The 13,188-nt window shown below is 44.3% G+C and overlaps 1 protein-coding gene across 3 annotated transcripts in view; it reads left to right on the plus strand.

Moving 5' to 3' along the window:
* Positions 1-13,188, plus strand: part of DIS3L2 (DIS3 like 3'-5' exoribonuclease 2) — a 368,917-nt gene that overhangs the window by 268,311 nt on the left and 87,418 nt on the right. For all 3 annotated transcript variants that reach the window (XM_063595621.1, XM_003821873.5, XM_063595620.1), the window contains exons 11-12: positions 703-815; positions 11,528-11,635. In XM_063595621.1, coding sequence (XP_063451691.1) covers positions 703-815; positions 11,528-11,635 — 221 coding nt within the window. The remainder of the gene's footprint in view (positions 1-702; positions 816-11,527; positions 11,636-13,188) is intronic.

Consider the following 13,188-nt stretch of genomic DNA (forward strand, 5'->3'; position numbering starts at 1 on the left):
CTATCCCAAGCATAGGAAAAAGTATGAGCCAAGCCAACATCTAAATGGCTTGAGGGAAGATCTGTTCAGGAAATGGAAAGAGGTTTCCCATGACAGCTACATACAGAACATGTGAAGGATGGGGCTGAGGTTGCTTGGGGTGTGACCCTGCAAGGACATGAATAACAGGCTAAGAGTACCTTTCCCAGACCCACATTTAGAAAGATCACAGCAAAGTGTGGAGGGCCAGGTGAGAGGGGCACAGAGGCGAGGTAGGGCAGCCAGGTGTGGGCTGAATAGGGCAATGGCCAGAGGGAATGGGAAGGAAGGGCAGAGCTTTCAGAGGCTTCATCTGCAGGATTCGGGGATTAATTCACTTCTAGTGACCTAAAAGGATTTGTTCATCACCCAGAATGAGCCATATCTTCTTATGTTTACTCAAAGATAAGAAGCCTTTAGAAATGGGAAACATCTTGGGAAAGTGGTTAATCTTGTTTATTCACAAGAACAATTTCATCATCTTTTGCTATACAATGAGGAAAGTGACAGTAGTGCGGGTCACAGAGGGAGGTGGCCAAGGAAGGAAGCAAGCAAGACTAGATGTGTCACCTAACTGCAGGTCCTGTGGCCTCTGGGAGTGACATACATTCTAGGAAAGGACTCCTGGGAGAGAATGCTATGGCCTCCCACGCCAGCCTGATAGTCCTTCTCGTGCATTTACAGGCAACTTCAAAGTGGGAGTTCACATTGCCGACGTGAGTTACTTTGTTCCGGAGGGATCTGATCTGGATAAAGTGGCTGCCGAGAGGGCCACAAGCGTCTACTTGGTTCAAAAGGTAAAAATCCATCTCTAGTTTCTTTTTTCTTGCTTTGTTTATTTGTTTGTTTCCCTGGAAGAGTGTGTGCTCTCTGTTATTACATGTTCTCCGGAAAGAGAAGCCAAAGGAAGACACAGGTGTTCATCTGAGGCCTCATCCCAGAGTGGCCCTGCTATATAAGTAACTGACAGATACTCAGCTTCAGAAAGAAAGGAGGCAAAATACCTGCTTTCAAACGATTGTTCTAAAGCAGGGCTCGGCAAACTCAGCCCACACTAGCGACTAGTTTTTGTAAGGTTTTATTGGAACTCAGGCACATGCATTTGTTCATGTATTGTGGCTGCTTTCACACTACTTCAGCAGAGTGGCATGACGATTTCCTATTACTGTAAGCCCTTTAAGGAAATGTTTTCAACCCCTGTCCTAAAAGGTGGGAGCCAATCTGGTCCTGACCTGCCCATTACAAGATAGCTATGGGAGTCTCCGAGATGGAAAAGCGAAGGGAGATGAGGAGGAGCCTGAGCTTTTCCCTGTCATCCTGACTGCACCACTCTTGGTTAGTTACTAAGTGTCTACAGACCTCCCTAGACTCATCTGTGAAATGAAGGGACTGGACAGATTCATCTCAAAACATCCCTTCCATTCTGTGTACTTGGACCTGGCACATTGAATAGGTAACCATGAGAATCCATTCCTTTAACACATATATATTGAGCACCAATTATCTGATGGTCACTGCAGTAGGCCTCAGAGAAAGGGGTTAATAAGAGACCAAGCATGAGTAAGTTCTGCCCTCCACACTGTTGTTCATGAATTCTGCCAGGTTTCTTTCTCTTCTTTCCCTTCTCTGATCCTCCGCTCATTTGCTCATCTTCCTTCTTCGACCATATCTGGACTTCCACTTCCTTTCTAGCTTTTTAAAATTTGGCAGTCCAGTTTGGGATTCTGCCTATACTAGCTTGAGCCTTCCTGCCTCCCAAGCCCATGCCCTAGGACATGATTCTGGTATTTGCTCATTGACTGCCCTAAGGTCAGAGGAATATCCCCACCATCCACCCTAGAATGCAGCACCACAGGTGCATTCTAGAATTTCTGGGCTCCACTTCTAGCAAAGTGCCTACTTGATGTTCACAAAGGTATTGGCACTTCTGGAGCAAAAGCTATCCAGGAAAACCCAAAAGTTTCTAGGATTTCTGGTATTTACCAAGTGTTACTGAGAGTTCCTCTCATGTTTTCAACTTGTCCACCCTGAAAACTAACCTCTCAAAAGGGAAGAGACCAGTCTAGGCTTTGAGTGCAGCCATATCCTCTAGGGGCTGAAGATCCTGTTGCCTGTGGCCTAAGTTTAGTTCCCCCAGTGTAGCTGAGCTTATCAGTTGACAGTGATGTCTTCCACCCCATGGTGGAAATCACCTTGTCTGAGACCCTTTGCTCCTGCTACAAAGGGAGCTGGCCTAGATGGGCTCTCTTGTCCCAAAGGAAAGCCAGAGCTGTTATCTGCCATAGCCGCCTTCAATATGTGGAGGCCCTACCTAGGAAGACCTGGCACCTCCTCTCCCCTGCCCCAGGACAGTACTCTCTGGATCACTGAAACCTAGAATATTTGAGCAAAACCCTAGCTCCACCTGCTCCAGGAGACTTGTACAGCCGATTTCTTCAGAAGTACAGCTTTGCCTACCATTCACATTAGGTGATCAGAACCACCATGTACGTGTTTTCTGCCATCCCAGAAGTGAGAATAGTGAATAGAGAGGAAGACAGAGTTGATCAGAGCCAGGAAATTCTGAGTCAGAAGCTGTGTGATCATCAAAACCCCATTCCAGGTAACTGTGTCATGGGCAATAGGTAATCTCAATGCACAGTGATGCCTGAAAGACCCAGCACCTTCAGTGACCAATTAGTGAGAATAGTTAGCTGTGTCCTCATCTGAGCAGGGGGAATTCCGTACCAGACTTTGCTTGTGTCAAACGTACTGTGTCCCTCCCTGACCTCTGTGGCTGGCCTAAGCCTAAATGCAATGTTTAAGAACCTGTCTTTGCCCCCCAACCCCTCACAATGTCTATGACACCTGAGTCCAAGCTCTGAGCAGGTATAGGCAGCTTAAGAGAATGCAGTGCAAACTTCTGACCCACAAGTATCTCTCTTGAGTACACGGGGCTTCCTCCCTGACCCCCATGGCCATGAAGCCACGGCCATGCACCAGCTGCTGCGCTCTCCTTTTATAACCAGGAATTACTTTTCAAAATCAGAAAATGAAAAAATCAAATTGGGTTAAGTAATTAAGCATGTTTCCTTTTCTGTTTCCTTTGGTTTTGTGTTTGTCACAGTTCTAGAATTTCTCTGTGGGACTACAGAGTTGGGGCTCTGCTGCTGAGTTGTGAAAGTGGGGAGCTGGGTGGAGGAAGGGCCTGCACGCCTCTGCTGCCCGGCACTGCCTCCAGCTTGGCAGGCACAAGTGGCGCCGGCCCGCAACCTTGGACAGCAGCAGCTGTGCGCTCTGATTCCTTTGAACCGCTGCTCTGACCTTTCTTCCTACTCGGTTTTGTTTCTTAAAGGACTGTGTCCAGGAACTTTTCTGCTGTTTTCACTTTACTTTGCCTATAAAGGTCTTCTGAAAAGCTGGATGAGCTGTGTTTCCGCCCTCCAGATTCTCTGCTTTCTCACTTGGCACAATCATTTCTCCCAGCTTCATCACACAGGGGAAGGGGGGCTGGGGTTCCAGTTCGTTTCCCATCTATAGGGAATGTGGCACTGATTTCATTCAGATCTGTAAGTGACTGATGCCAGAACTGCAATCTTAGCTCATTATCTAAACTCTAATTGGGGGATTAACCCATGGAGTAGGGCAGTATACAGTGTAACAGGTCTTGGGTCCAAATACCACCTCACTGACTTTAAATGAAATTCTTTTTGTTGAGATTTTGCTCACAGTAATAAGTATATTTGGTTATTCTTGTTAACAATAGGGTATAATCAGGTGGAAATATAAATTTAGGTAGTGTCCATTTAAATATCAGGAAAAAACTTTTTGACAAAAGATGATTCCGTTATATAGGGGACACCTGCCCACCTGAATTTTGGTCTGTCTTTCTCAGAAGGACACAACATTTGCTCAGTTAATGCCTCTCAACTGTCTTCTCTGGGAGATAAATATAATGTAATTGCAAAGTTTAAAGTAATTTTAGAAAATAAGCAAATTAAGCTTTAAAAGTAAAAGAAAACCTAAACAGTTGAAACCTAAACCTAAATTTTCTGCCTATTGGCCCAAGCATTCATGTTATTTTAGGTGCGAAACAGCTCAAGTGAAAGTTCGCCCATAAATCTCTACGATATTTTATTGGTACTGCTTTATAATAGAGATCAAAGATTGGGATTGGAAGCCTGTCTTAATGTAGAGTCCAAAGAGTTTTAAGATGTTTCTTTCTGACACCAGCAGGTTGTCAGAGTGTTGATGTTTTGTTAACGTCAAACTGTGTAGCAAAGAGTTGATCAAATTCTGAATTCATGGAAGTGTTGATATGGAAAAGAAAACTCTTTAAACAGAGATGCTGGCTGGCAAGTGAATTAATCTATTTCCTTTAAGTTATTTCAGTGTGTAAGTAGGGAGCTAGCTGAGTGTACCTTGTTGTTAAAACCTCGAAGTCCTCGGAGAAAAGGGGGAAAAGTCACCAATTCTCAGACTGCAGATATGGGCTGCGATGGCCAATGGGTTATCGCACTGAAGGCCTGAGGGAGTGTGGGTGGGGAGCCAGCAAAGGCCTGGGCTGAAAGGGGCAGAAGAGGCCCTGCAACCTCTCCAGGTAGTGGAGAAGCCCCTATGACTTGGCTTGTGGGCATCTGGCTCCCACATCACTGCTAGTCCTTCCTGCTCCTCCTTGCCTGAATGATTGATTCTTCCCTTCTGTGGCCCTTTGTGTTGGTCACAGGGCTGTCCTGGCTAACCTGCTGCTGAACTTGGCCAGCCTGCCCGCTGTGGCTTTAGCAGATGTTTCTGCTCTCTGAGGCTAATATAAGGTTTTATAGTCTTGTTGGTACCCCCACCCAGCTGCCTTGGGCAGTGGTGTATTTACCCAAATGATAAATTTCTCTCTACTCTCTCAAGACCTGGTCCAGAATGCTTAGAAAGTCAGTGTCCTATCATCACTATCCCTTTTCTCCACGGCCAGCTCTTAAGCTCTGCCCTGACTCAACTTTGGTCCTGGCCCCAAAGCATGCTTAAGAGGACTTAGCATCCTTCAAGCCCCGTTTCCTTTTCTGCTGCCTGAAGTGCTTATCAGTCTTCCTCCACTTGGTATTTATTGAGTACCAGCTGTGTGTCATGTTCGAGGGATGTAAAGATGAGACAGATTCTGGTCTTGCCCTGGGGAAGCAGAGGAGGTGGACAGGTAGCAAACACTTGCAATGCATCAGGCTACCTTCAGGTACAGAAGTGCCCCAAAGGTGAGGAGGTGTTAGAGAAGAGAGAGGGGTTGTATCTGCCTGGGCTGGTGGTGGGAGAGGAGCTTCTGCAAGGTCCAAGAAGGCTTCACAAAGCAATCGTGTTTTGAACAGTGTTTCACATTTTGAGTAGAAAATTTCTAGATAGACAAAAATGGGCAGAGAGGGCATTCCAGGCAGAGGCTAGAAAAAGCACAGAACATTCAAGGAGCAGTATGTAGTTTGGAATTCTTGGGGTGTGAGTTGTAGAGAGAGCCACGGATGAGGTTACAAAGAGAAGCCTGGAGTGGTAGGCGAAGGAGCTCAGATGTTGAGGGCAAGTAGGGAAGTGATACGGTCTCCTTCCACCAAGATAGAAAATCACCTTAGCAACTGTGTGGTTGAAGGATAGTGAGGCCAGAGGCAGGAAAATTGTCATCAGTACCTGGGCCCTTTCCCCCAGTCATATCCTCTTGAGGCTCTGAATAACTACCCCAACACAGAGATCTTTGCTCACAAAATCTTATGAGAGTTTACCAATGTGGTAATGTCTAACTGGACCCCAGGAGAACTAGGACAATAGATGTCTTCAGCCTAGTGCCAAATGGACATTCTGAACAAGCAGCATTTCAGTTACTTCAAATTGTAGTTTCTTCCCAATTCTGGCAATGCATATCACACAAGAAGAAGTAGGGAGAAGCAAAGGGCAGGGAAAATGGAGAAGTTAGCTTCCCACTGTTATCTTTGCTGTCCCCTCGGAGATAGGGTCCTTCTCCCGCTTCCCTGTGGGGAACTCTTGGCCACCTGTGACCTTAGCCACTGAACATTGAGGGTGCAGGCTTTTCCAAAAACCTTTTGGCCCCATGGAACCCTCTAGGCCCTCCTTCATCCACAGGACATGCAAAAGTCCATTTACTAAATTCAGCTCCTTAGCTATTGGGAAGGTAAAGCCAGTGTGTCCTAACATAAATGGAATTGCAGATTATCATTGAGTGGAGATTAGTAAGAAGATGCAGAAGTCTGGAGAATAAACAAGTCTTATCTAGAATAATTTCTACTTCAGAATTGTCACTGGTTTTTATCCTGAGAGAGGAAGAGAGACATATCCACACTTGAACAGTGGAAGGAGGAGAGGAAAAGACTCATTTGAGAGCGTTAGAATGTCAGATCTAGGCTTGGGAAGTGATTGGATGTAGAAGGGAGAGAGAGGAGAGTGAAGAATCACAGGCAAATCCCCAGCTGTGTTCTGGGGACAGGGGTGAGGAGTGTGGGGAGACATGGGTGTGGTGTTTTGATTTTTGGTGGTTTTGAGGGAGGGGTGGTTGTTTGCTTCCTTGCTTATTTAACTTGGGACAGAGCACTGCTCTTAACAGAGGTAGGAAATGTAGTCAGTGGAACAGGTAAAGAAGGGAGGAAAATGCTGAACTTTGTCTTCTCCATGTGGAGTTTGAAATATTCATGGGACATCCAGTTCATGGTATCCAGAGGGCATTGTAGAGGAATGTGGAGTCACAAGGCCAGATGGCCAGACCTTGGACAGGGAAGACACTCGTTGTGAGATGGCAGGAGACGAGGGCACACATGTAAAGTGAGTGGGCCTGGGAGAAATTGGCCAAAGGAAAGAGCTGGAAGGTTGCTTGCAACAGATTGAGTCTGATGATCTCAGTTTTCTCTGTGAAGAAGAGTTGAGGTTTTCTGCTGAGAAAGATTGGGAAGGCAGTCAGGTAAGAGGTCTGAGGAGAATAGTAACATTTTGGGACCTCTTCTGAGGGGCGTGGGGAAGGAGCTAACAAAGACAGGTGAAAGGCCTGCCAACCCTCATGGAGGTAAGAACTAAGACAGCTTAGCAACTCACCTCCACACGGCCCAGCAGTTTTCTCTGTCACTGCTCAGTGAGGACTTGCAGAAGTAGGAAAGGGCGATTATAAGATCGATCATAGGGTTTGTGGAGCTGGGATAGTAGAAGTGAGGGAAATAAAGAACCTTGAAGAAATTATCCATGTGGTTCACACTGCATAGCAAAGTTAATGAGGACAAGACAGGATAAGACTGGGGAAAAGGATCAAGGGGTCAGGGAATGTATGAACATTTGCACAGTTCTAATGATAGCCAGGAGTTTCCCAGCTCCTGGAGAGACCTGTCTTTTCCAGTCAGACATGGTGTTCCACACTTATCACCCTGACCCAGAGGCTCTCAGGAACCATTGCAGGCCTCATGTAGCTGACCTGGGTGCATGGACTGTTGCGCCATGGTCCAGGTGGGTCTCCCCCTGACATAATGGGACTTGGATTTGAGAAAGCAGCTGATCAGAAGGGGCTGCCTGCGTCTCCTTTCCAGCCCTCCTCCACAGGGATCCTGCTGTGCCTGGGGTTGTGGGAGAGCACATTCACAGTGACCCTGGCAGGAATTAGGCCCCATTTATGAGAGGCCGTGATGTGCCAAACCACAAATGTGATTGTAACCTCTTAATTCCTTTTCCTTTGAAACATAGAGGAGTAACCATCTATTTACAAAACTATATATACCTAAAGACTGTTTTCTATGAGAATTTCGTCTGAATTCTGCTTTAAGACCTGGTAAATGTCTTTTATAAAAAATACTTCTTAAAAATTAAATATAATTATACTAACCAAAAAGTTTTAAAGTTCACCTTTTTCATGAGCACTTAGATTGGTAACTGACCATTGCAGTGTGATTAATAAAATGTCTTCTGTATAAGATATAGGATACCACACAGTTTTTATAGCCTGCACAACCACTGCATGTGCTGGTAAGTTTTAGGTTAGTAGCCAAAACAGTGTAACTTATACTTAAAATACTAGTTGTTTATGAAGTTTTTTTTGTCAAGATGTTTAAATATAAGTCTCTAGTATATTTCATAAAATGTTTTATGTGATGCAGTAAACATAGAAAAAAAGAGGTGGTCCATCTCCTGGGCAGAAGCCAGTCAGTTGTCTACACACTGGAAGTGCCTACCATGCATCAGGTGTAGAGAGAGACAGGAGTGAGGCCTGGCCCTTGCTCCTGAGGTTTCAGTGTCTGTGGCACTCAAGGCACCTGAAGAAGCAATTAGGACAGTGTTGTAAATGCAGCAGAAGAGCAGGGAGGATGGAGTAAGTGGCTGACTGTGTAGGATGGCCCCAAATCCTCTTTGAAAGAACAGGGGAGGTGTGTAAAACACAGCACACACTCTGCCTGGGGGATTTTGGATAAACCTTTTAGCAGTGGCAATGAGCTGAATCTGAAAGGATGTACAAGAGTTTGCCAGATGTAAAATGTCCAGAAAGGTGTTCCAGAAAGAGGGACCAGCACAAGCAAGAGCTGGAGCAGCACACAGACAGGTGAAGGGGGTGCCGTGGGAAGGCCCGTGTGACTGGTGTTGCCAGTGCCCCGGGAGAGGGCCAGGGCACAAGGCTGAAGGGGATGCTTGAGCCTGGTGACAGTGCACCTTGGATACCGTGGGCTGGCCAGTGAGCTGACTTTCACTGAGCATCTTCAGTATTGTTCTACCAATAAGAAGACCAAGACTCAAAATTTTACTAACTTGCCCAAATTGTACAAGAAGCGGTGGGCCCAGGATTAGCTCCCAAGTCTCTCAGGTGGCAGAGCCTTTGCTGTCTTTCCTGCACCATGCTGCTGCTGAGTCTGCACTTCACTCACTGTAAAAAGGTCTTTAGACCTTGTTGTATTTTTTTAAGTGGTGAGGCCCTTTTTGCAAATAATATCTGAACCCCAAATTCCAACATATAGAAACAAATCAGGTTTTCACTAGATAATTAGCATTCATTTATTTCATATTTAAATGTGTAACACACACCAATTAATGAAAACAGTGACTTTGTTTTTAATAAGCTCATTTATTTTGGAATGCTTGCAGTTGACAGAGAAGTTGCAAGGGTAGTAAAGAGTGGTCCCATACCCGGTTCCTCCATGTTAACATCTTACGTGACTACGCTTCATGTGTCCTAACTCAGAAACTGACATTGGAATATTACTATTAGCTAAGCTCTTTACTTTATTTGGATTTCACTAGTTTTTCCATCAGTGTTTTCTTTCTGTTCCAGGGTCTAGTTCTGGCCCAAGTTATAATGACTTTCCTTTGACAAACACTAAATATGAAGTTAGGAATTATAATGCATTGTCAGATGCTCAGCTTTGTGACTTAAAGTAAGATACTGCCGTGAACACTTAGAAGACACACTAACTATCTGTACAAAAGGCATTAAGCCCTGGACTGATGTCATTGCAACAAGCATGCTGGGTGGCTGAGCAGCCAGTTACCAAAATACAGTTGATAGAACGAACTGTTAATGCAGCCCAGAGGAGAACACAAGAATGCATACCCAGCAAACTTGATGTAGTCTGTCTTAGCTCAGGCTCCTATAGTAACATGCCATAGCTTAAACAACAGAGATTTATTTTCTCCCAGTTTTGGAGGCCAGAATCCCATATCAAGATGCTAGCCAATTCGGTTCCTGGTGATGGTCTCTTCTTGATTTGTATATGGCTGTGTCCTCACACGGCCTTTTCTCTGTGCCTACTCATGCAGAGAGAGACTTGTGTCTCTTTCTCGTCTTATAAAGTCACCAGTCCTATTTGACCAGGGCACCACCCCGTGTCCTCATTTAACCTTACTTACCTCTGAAAGACCCTGTCTCTATATACGGTCACACTGGGGGTTAGGGCTTCAACATATAACTGCAGGGGGGCGGGGGGAGGGTGCCAATTCAGTCCCTAGGATAGCCCAAAGGCTGAGTAGGTGAAATCTTTATCATTCAACCATGAGATGGTATCATCTTGAAGCTTTCTCCATTTTGTGCACTATTTTTAAACAGGTGAAGATGTATCATTTTATAAAACACTTGACATATACAAGAAAATGTTAAATATTTGGATTACATTCTAATGCATCACAAAATAAGTTAGCAAAGAAAATATAGTATTGTCTGAACTGATGGTGCAAAAGTAATGGCAAGAAAAAAATTTCAAAGGTAGTTGTCTGTAAAAGCTGTTAGCGAAGGCTGTTAGGAAAAGTTGTTACCAAAGTTATCAGGTAGTCATTAGGTTTCATACAGATGTTAAAAGACATGACGTTCTTTAGAAATACCAAACAATTGCCAATTATTTGTTACTGGTGTGGGCCATGAGTTCTAGAATTTACTATTCCATACCAAAGATATTTACTGTACTAAAGTAGAGTACAGTTGCAGATACTTCACGCAGAATAAGAAGCCGCTGGGGTTTGTTCTGTTTCTGCCCGTAAAGAAACATAGTTTGCTGAATGTCCCTCAATTACAGCATGGCCACCCTTTGCCTATCACTTCTCAGTTACCTAGCATGGGGTTACAGTGTTATCCATGCTCAACACTGCAAGCCAAAGTGGGCCATAGTAAGTGTGTTGAGTAAATGGCTAGTACTGCTGATGTTTTTAGTTAGAGAGGTGGGATGGATGGTCCTGCCATTAATGAAGAAAAATATGGGAAAAGGAACAGATAGTGGTAGATGGGAGAGAGTTTTTGAAGTATTTTCAGGAGATACAGATAGAGATATTCATTTCATCTTTGGAATAGTAGAAAAAAAACAAGTAATATTTTGGGACAACTGCAAGTCATCATTTGAAAGTAAGCTGAAAAACAGTTTTTAATTAAAGAGTATATACCGTTGACTCAGTTTATTATGGAACAGAAAGATCAATAAGGAGAAGAAATAATTTAGGCTTAAAAAATGGGAAAATGGATAACTAGTTGATCACAATGTTTATCTAGGAAACCTGGATGTATGATCCTTTCTGTTTTATCACTCTAGTGATATTTTATTGAAGTAGTCTCTTAATGTTCCAACATGTAATTTGGTAAATTACGGTATATTCAGTTACTAAAACATTGATTCAACAATAACAATAGCTTATTTTACTTTAACAAAACCCTGTCCAGAGTTTACACTCAACCCTTGGGCTCTTAAGTATATGTATAATTCAACTGGAGTGCTTATATCCAAAAGCACAAGTACTTCTTGAGTCTGGAGCTTCAGGTTTAGTAGATAATACAATGTAGCTATTTTACATTGCTTGCATTGTACTTTTGTCTTCCCTTACCAGTTCTCCTCACTTTCCCAGCTCACATTCCTATTTGACTCTAGAGGCGCATGGAAAAGTATACAATAGTGTGGTCTTTCTGCAGAGTCTTTGGGAACAGAGCCACCTCCATCTTCAGCTTGCTCTGGAAAAGCTGAAGCTGTTCACCAAAACTCTGCCCACTGGGCTTCTCCTAAGTGGGTTGAAGAAAGGTGCTCATGGGCCTGTGCTCTATTTACAGGTGGTCCCCATGCTTCCCAGGCTGCTGTGTGAGGAGCTGTGCAGCCTCAACCCCATGTCCGACAAGCTGACCTTCTCTGTGATCTGGACACTGACTCCAGAGGGCAAGGTAACAACTTACACGTTTTCTTTCTCCACTTACCTCTTTTCTGTTCCATGAGTCATGAAGCACTCACCATGTGCCTGGCACTGGCTTGGGTGCCATGGTGGTAAGACAAGGGAGGTATGGAGTAGCCATCATAGAGAAATGTCGGAGTCCCTGCCTCGGAAGAGCCGTTGGCCCCACTTAGAAGCCAAGACTGACCTTAAGCACTTAGAACAGGTTTCTTGTCTGTTATCAGGTGAAGGAAGAAATTGAGTAAGCAGAGTGATGCCGGGGAGGCTTATGCAGGAGACAGGGTGTAAGTGGGATTGAATGAGGATTGGCAAAGGCAGGAGGGGCAGCCCAGCCTGCAGTTAGGAGAGCAGAGCCTGTTTGGAGGAGGACGTTAGGTAAAGTGGGCAGTTTACATAGGTGGGGTGAAATCAAACTGGAGAATCACAAATGAATTGTAGGTGTTAGGGTTCCTCTGAAGTGTCATGAGAAAGCTGATTGTAGAAAGGTCAGTGGTGCATCGTCATGCTGGATGATTGGAGCCGTGAAGATGAATTAGCAAGGTAGTGCTATAATCAAGGCACAAGGTGGTGAAACCACAGACCAAGAACAGAGGAGAGAAGGATGTCAGCAGGGGTTTCTAGGCATAAGGAAAAAGATGTCTGTGCCTGTCGTCGGGATGTGCCTATGCGTATCATAGGGAACGGCAGGAGAGAGATACATGAAAGAGAAACTAGTCCCCTCCCTGCAAATGTAACAACTCCAAACATTCAGAAGTAGGGTCATGATTAAGTAAGCCCTGGTGCCTTCTCAGTGGAATATATGCAGTTATTAAAGTTGTTGACAGAGACCATGGAAGAACATGGGAAGTGTTTATACTGTAATATTAAATGGAAGTAAAAAAAGATATTTAATTATAAAGAGGTTCCAAATAAAGATAGAGGATCAAATACCCACATTTACTTTCATTCCCTCCCAAAACCTCACTAAAACAACAGTAAAAGGATTTTTTTTTAAGACATAAACCCACAAGGACAAAGAGAGTGGGAGAGGAGACAACAGCAACAAAATTTTGGAATCTGGGTAGCAGATGGCTGAGTGTAACTGACTTAGCAGTCCTGAGAAAGCTGAATCCTGAGCCAGCAATAGAGAAAGCCAAGAAACAACCCAGTTTATGCAGCAGAACCCTAAACAATTCAGAAATTGACAGTACCAGATAATTCTAGAAAGTGGGGGAGGGGTGGGGGAGAGTGAGGCTAACAACAGTATTGAAAGTTTATTTTTAAAAATTGCCCCTCCTATAACTTAGTGGAAGATCAGAAATGTGTTCTCTAGACAGGGTAAAGTAAGAGGTGTCTGAACTAGAGGACATCAAACATGCTTGATGGCAGTGACACCTTGGGGGGAGATTGAGTGAATGTTGGCGTACTGAACGTTAAGAGTGTCAGCTTTCTTTTTGCTGCCAGCCCCAGAATTCTGGTCGCCAGGCCTATATCCATGAGTCGGGACATGGGAAAATCTCTGAGGACTCTGAATAGTGAGGAATAAAAACATAAAGATACTAACCT

This window comes from Pan paniscus, chromosome 13 (assembly GCF_029289425.2).
Source record: "Pan paniscus chromosome 13, NHGRI_mPanPan1-v2.0_pri, whole genome shotgun sequence".
In the NCBI taxonomy this organism is placed as follows: Eukaryota; Metazoa; Chordata; class Mammalia; order Primates; family Hominidae; genus Pan; species Pan paniscus.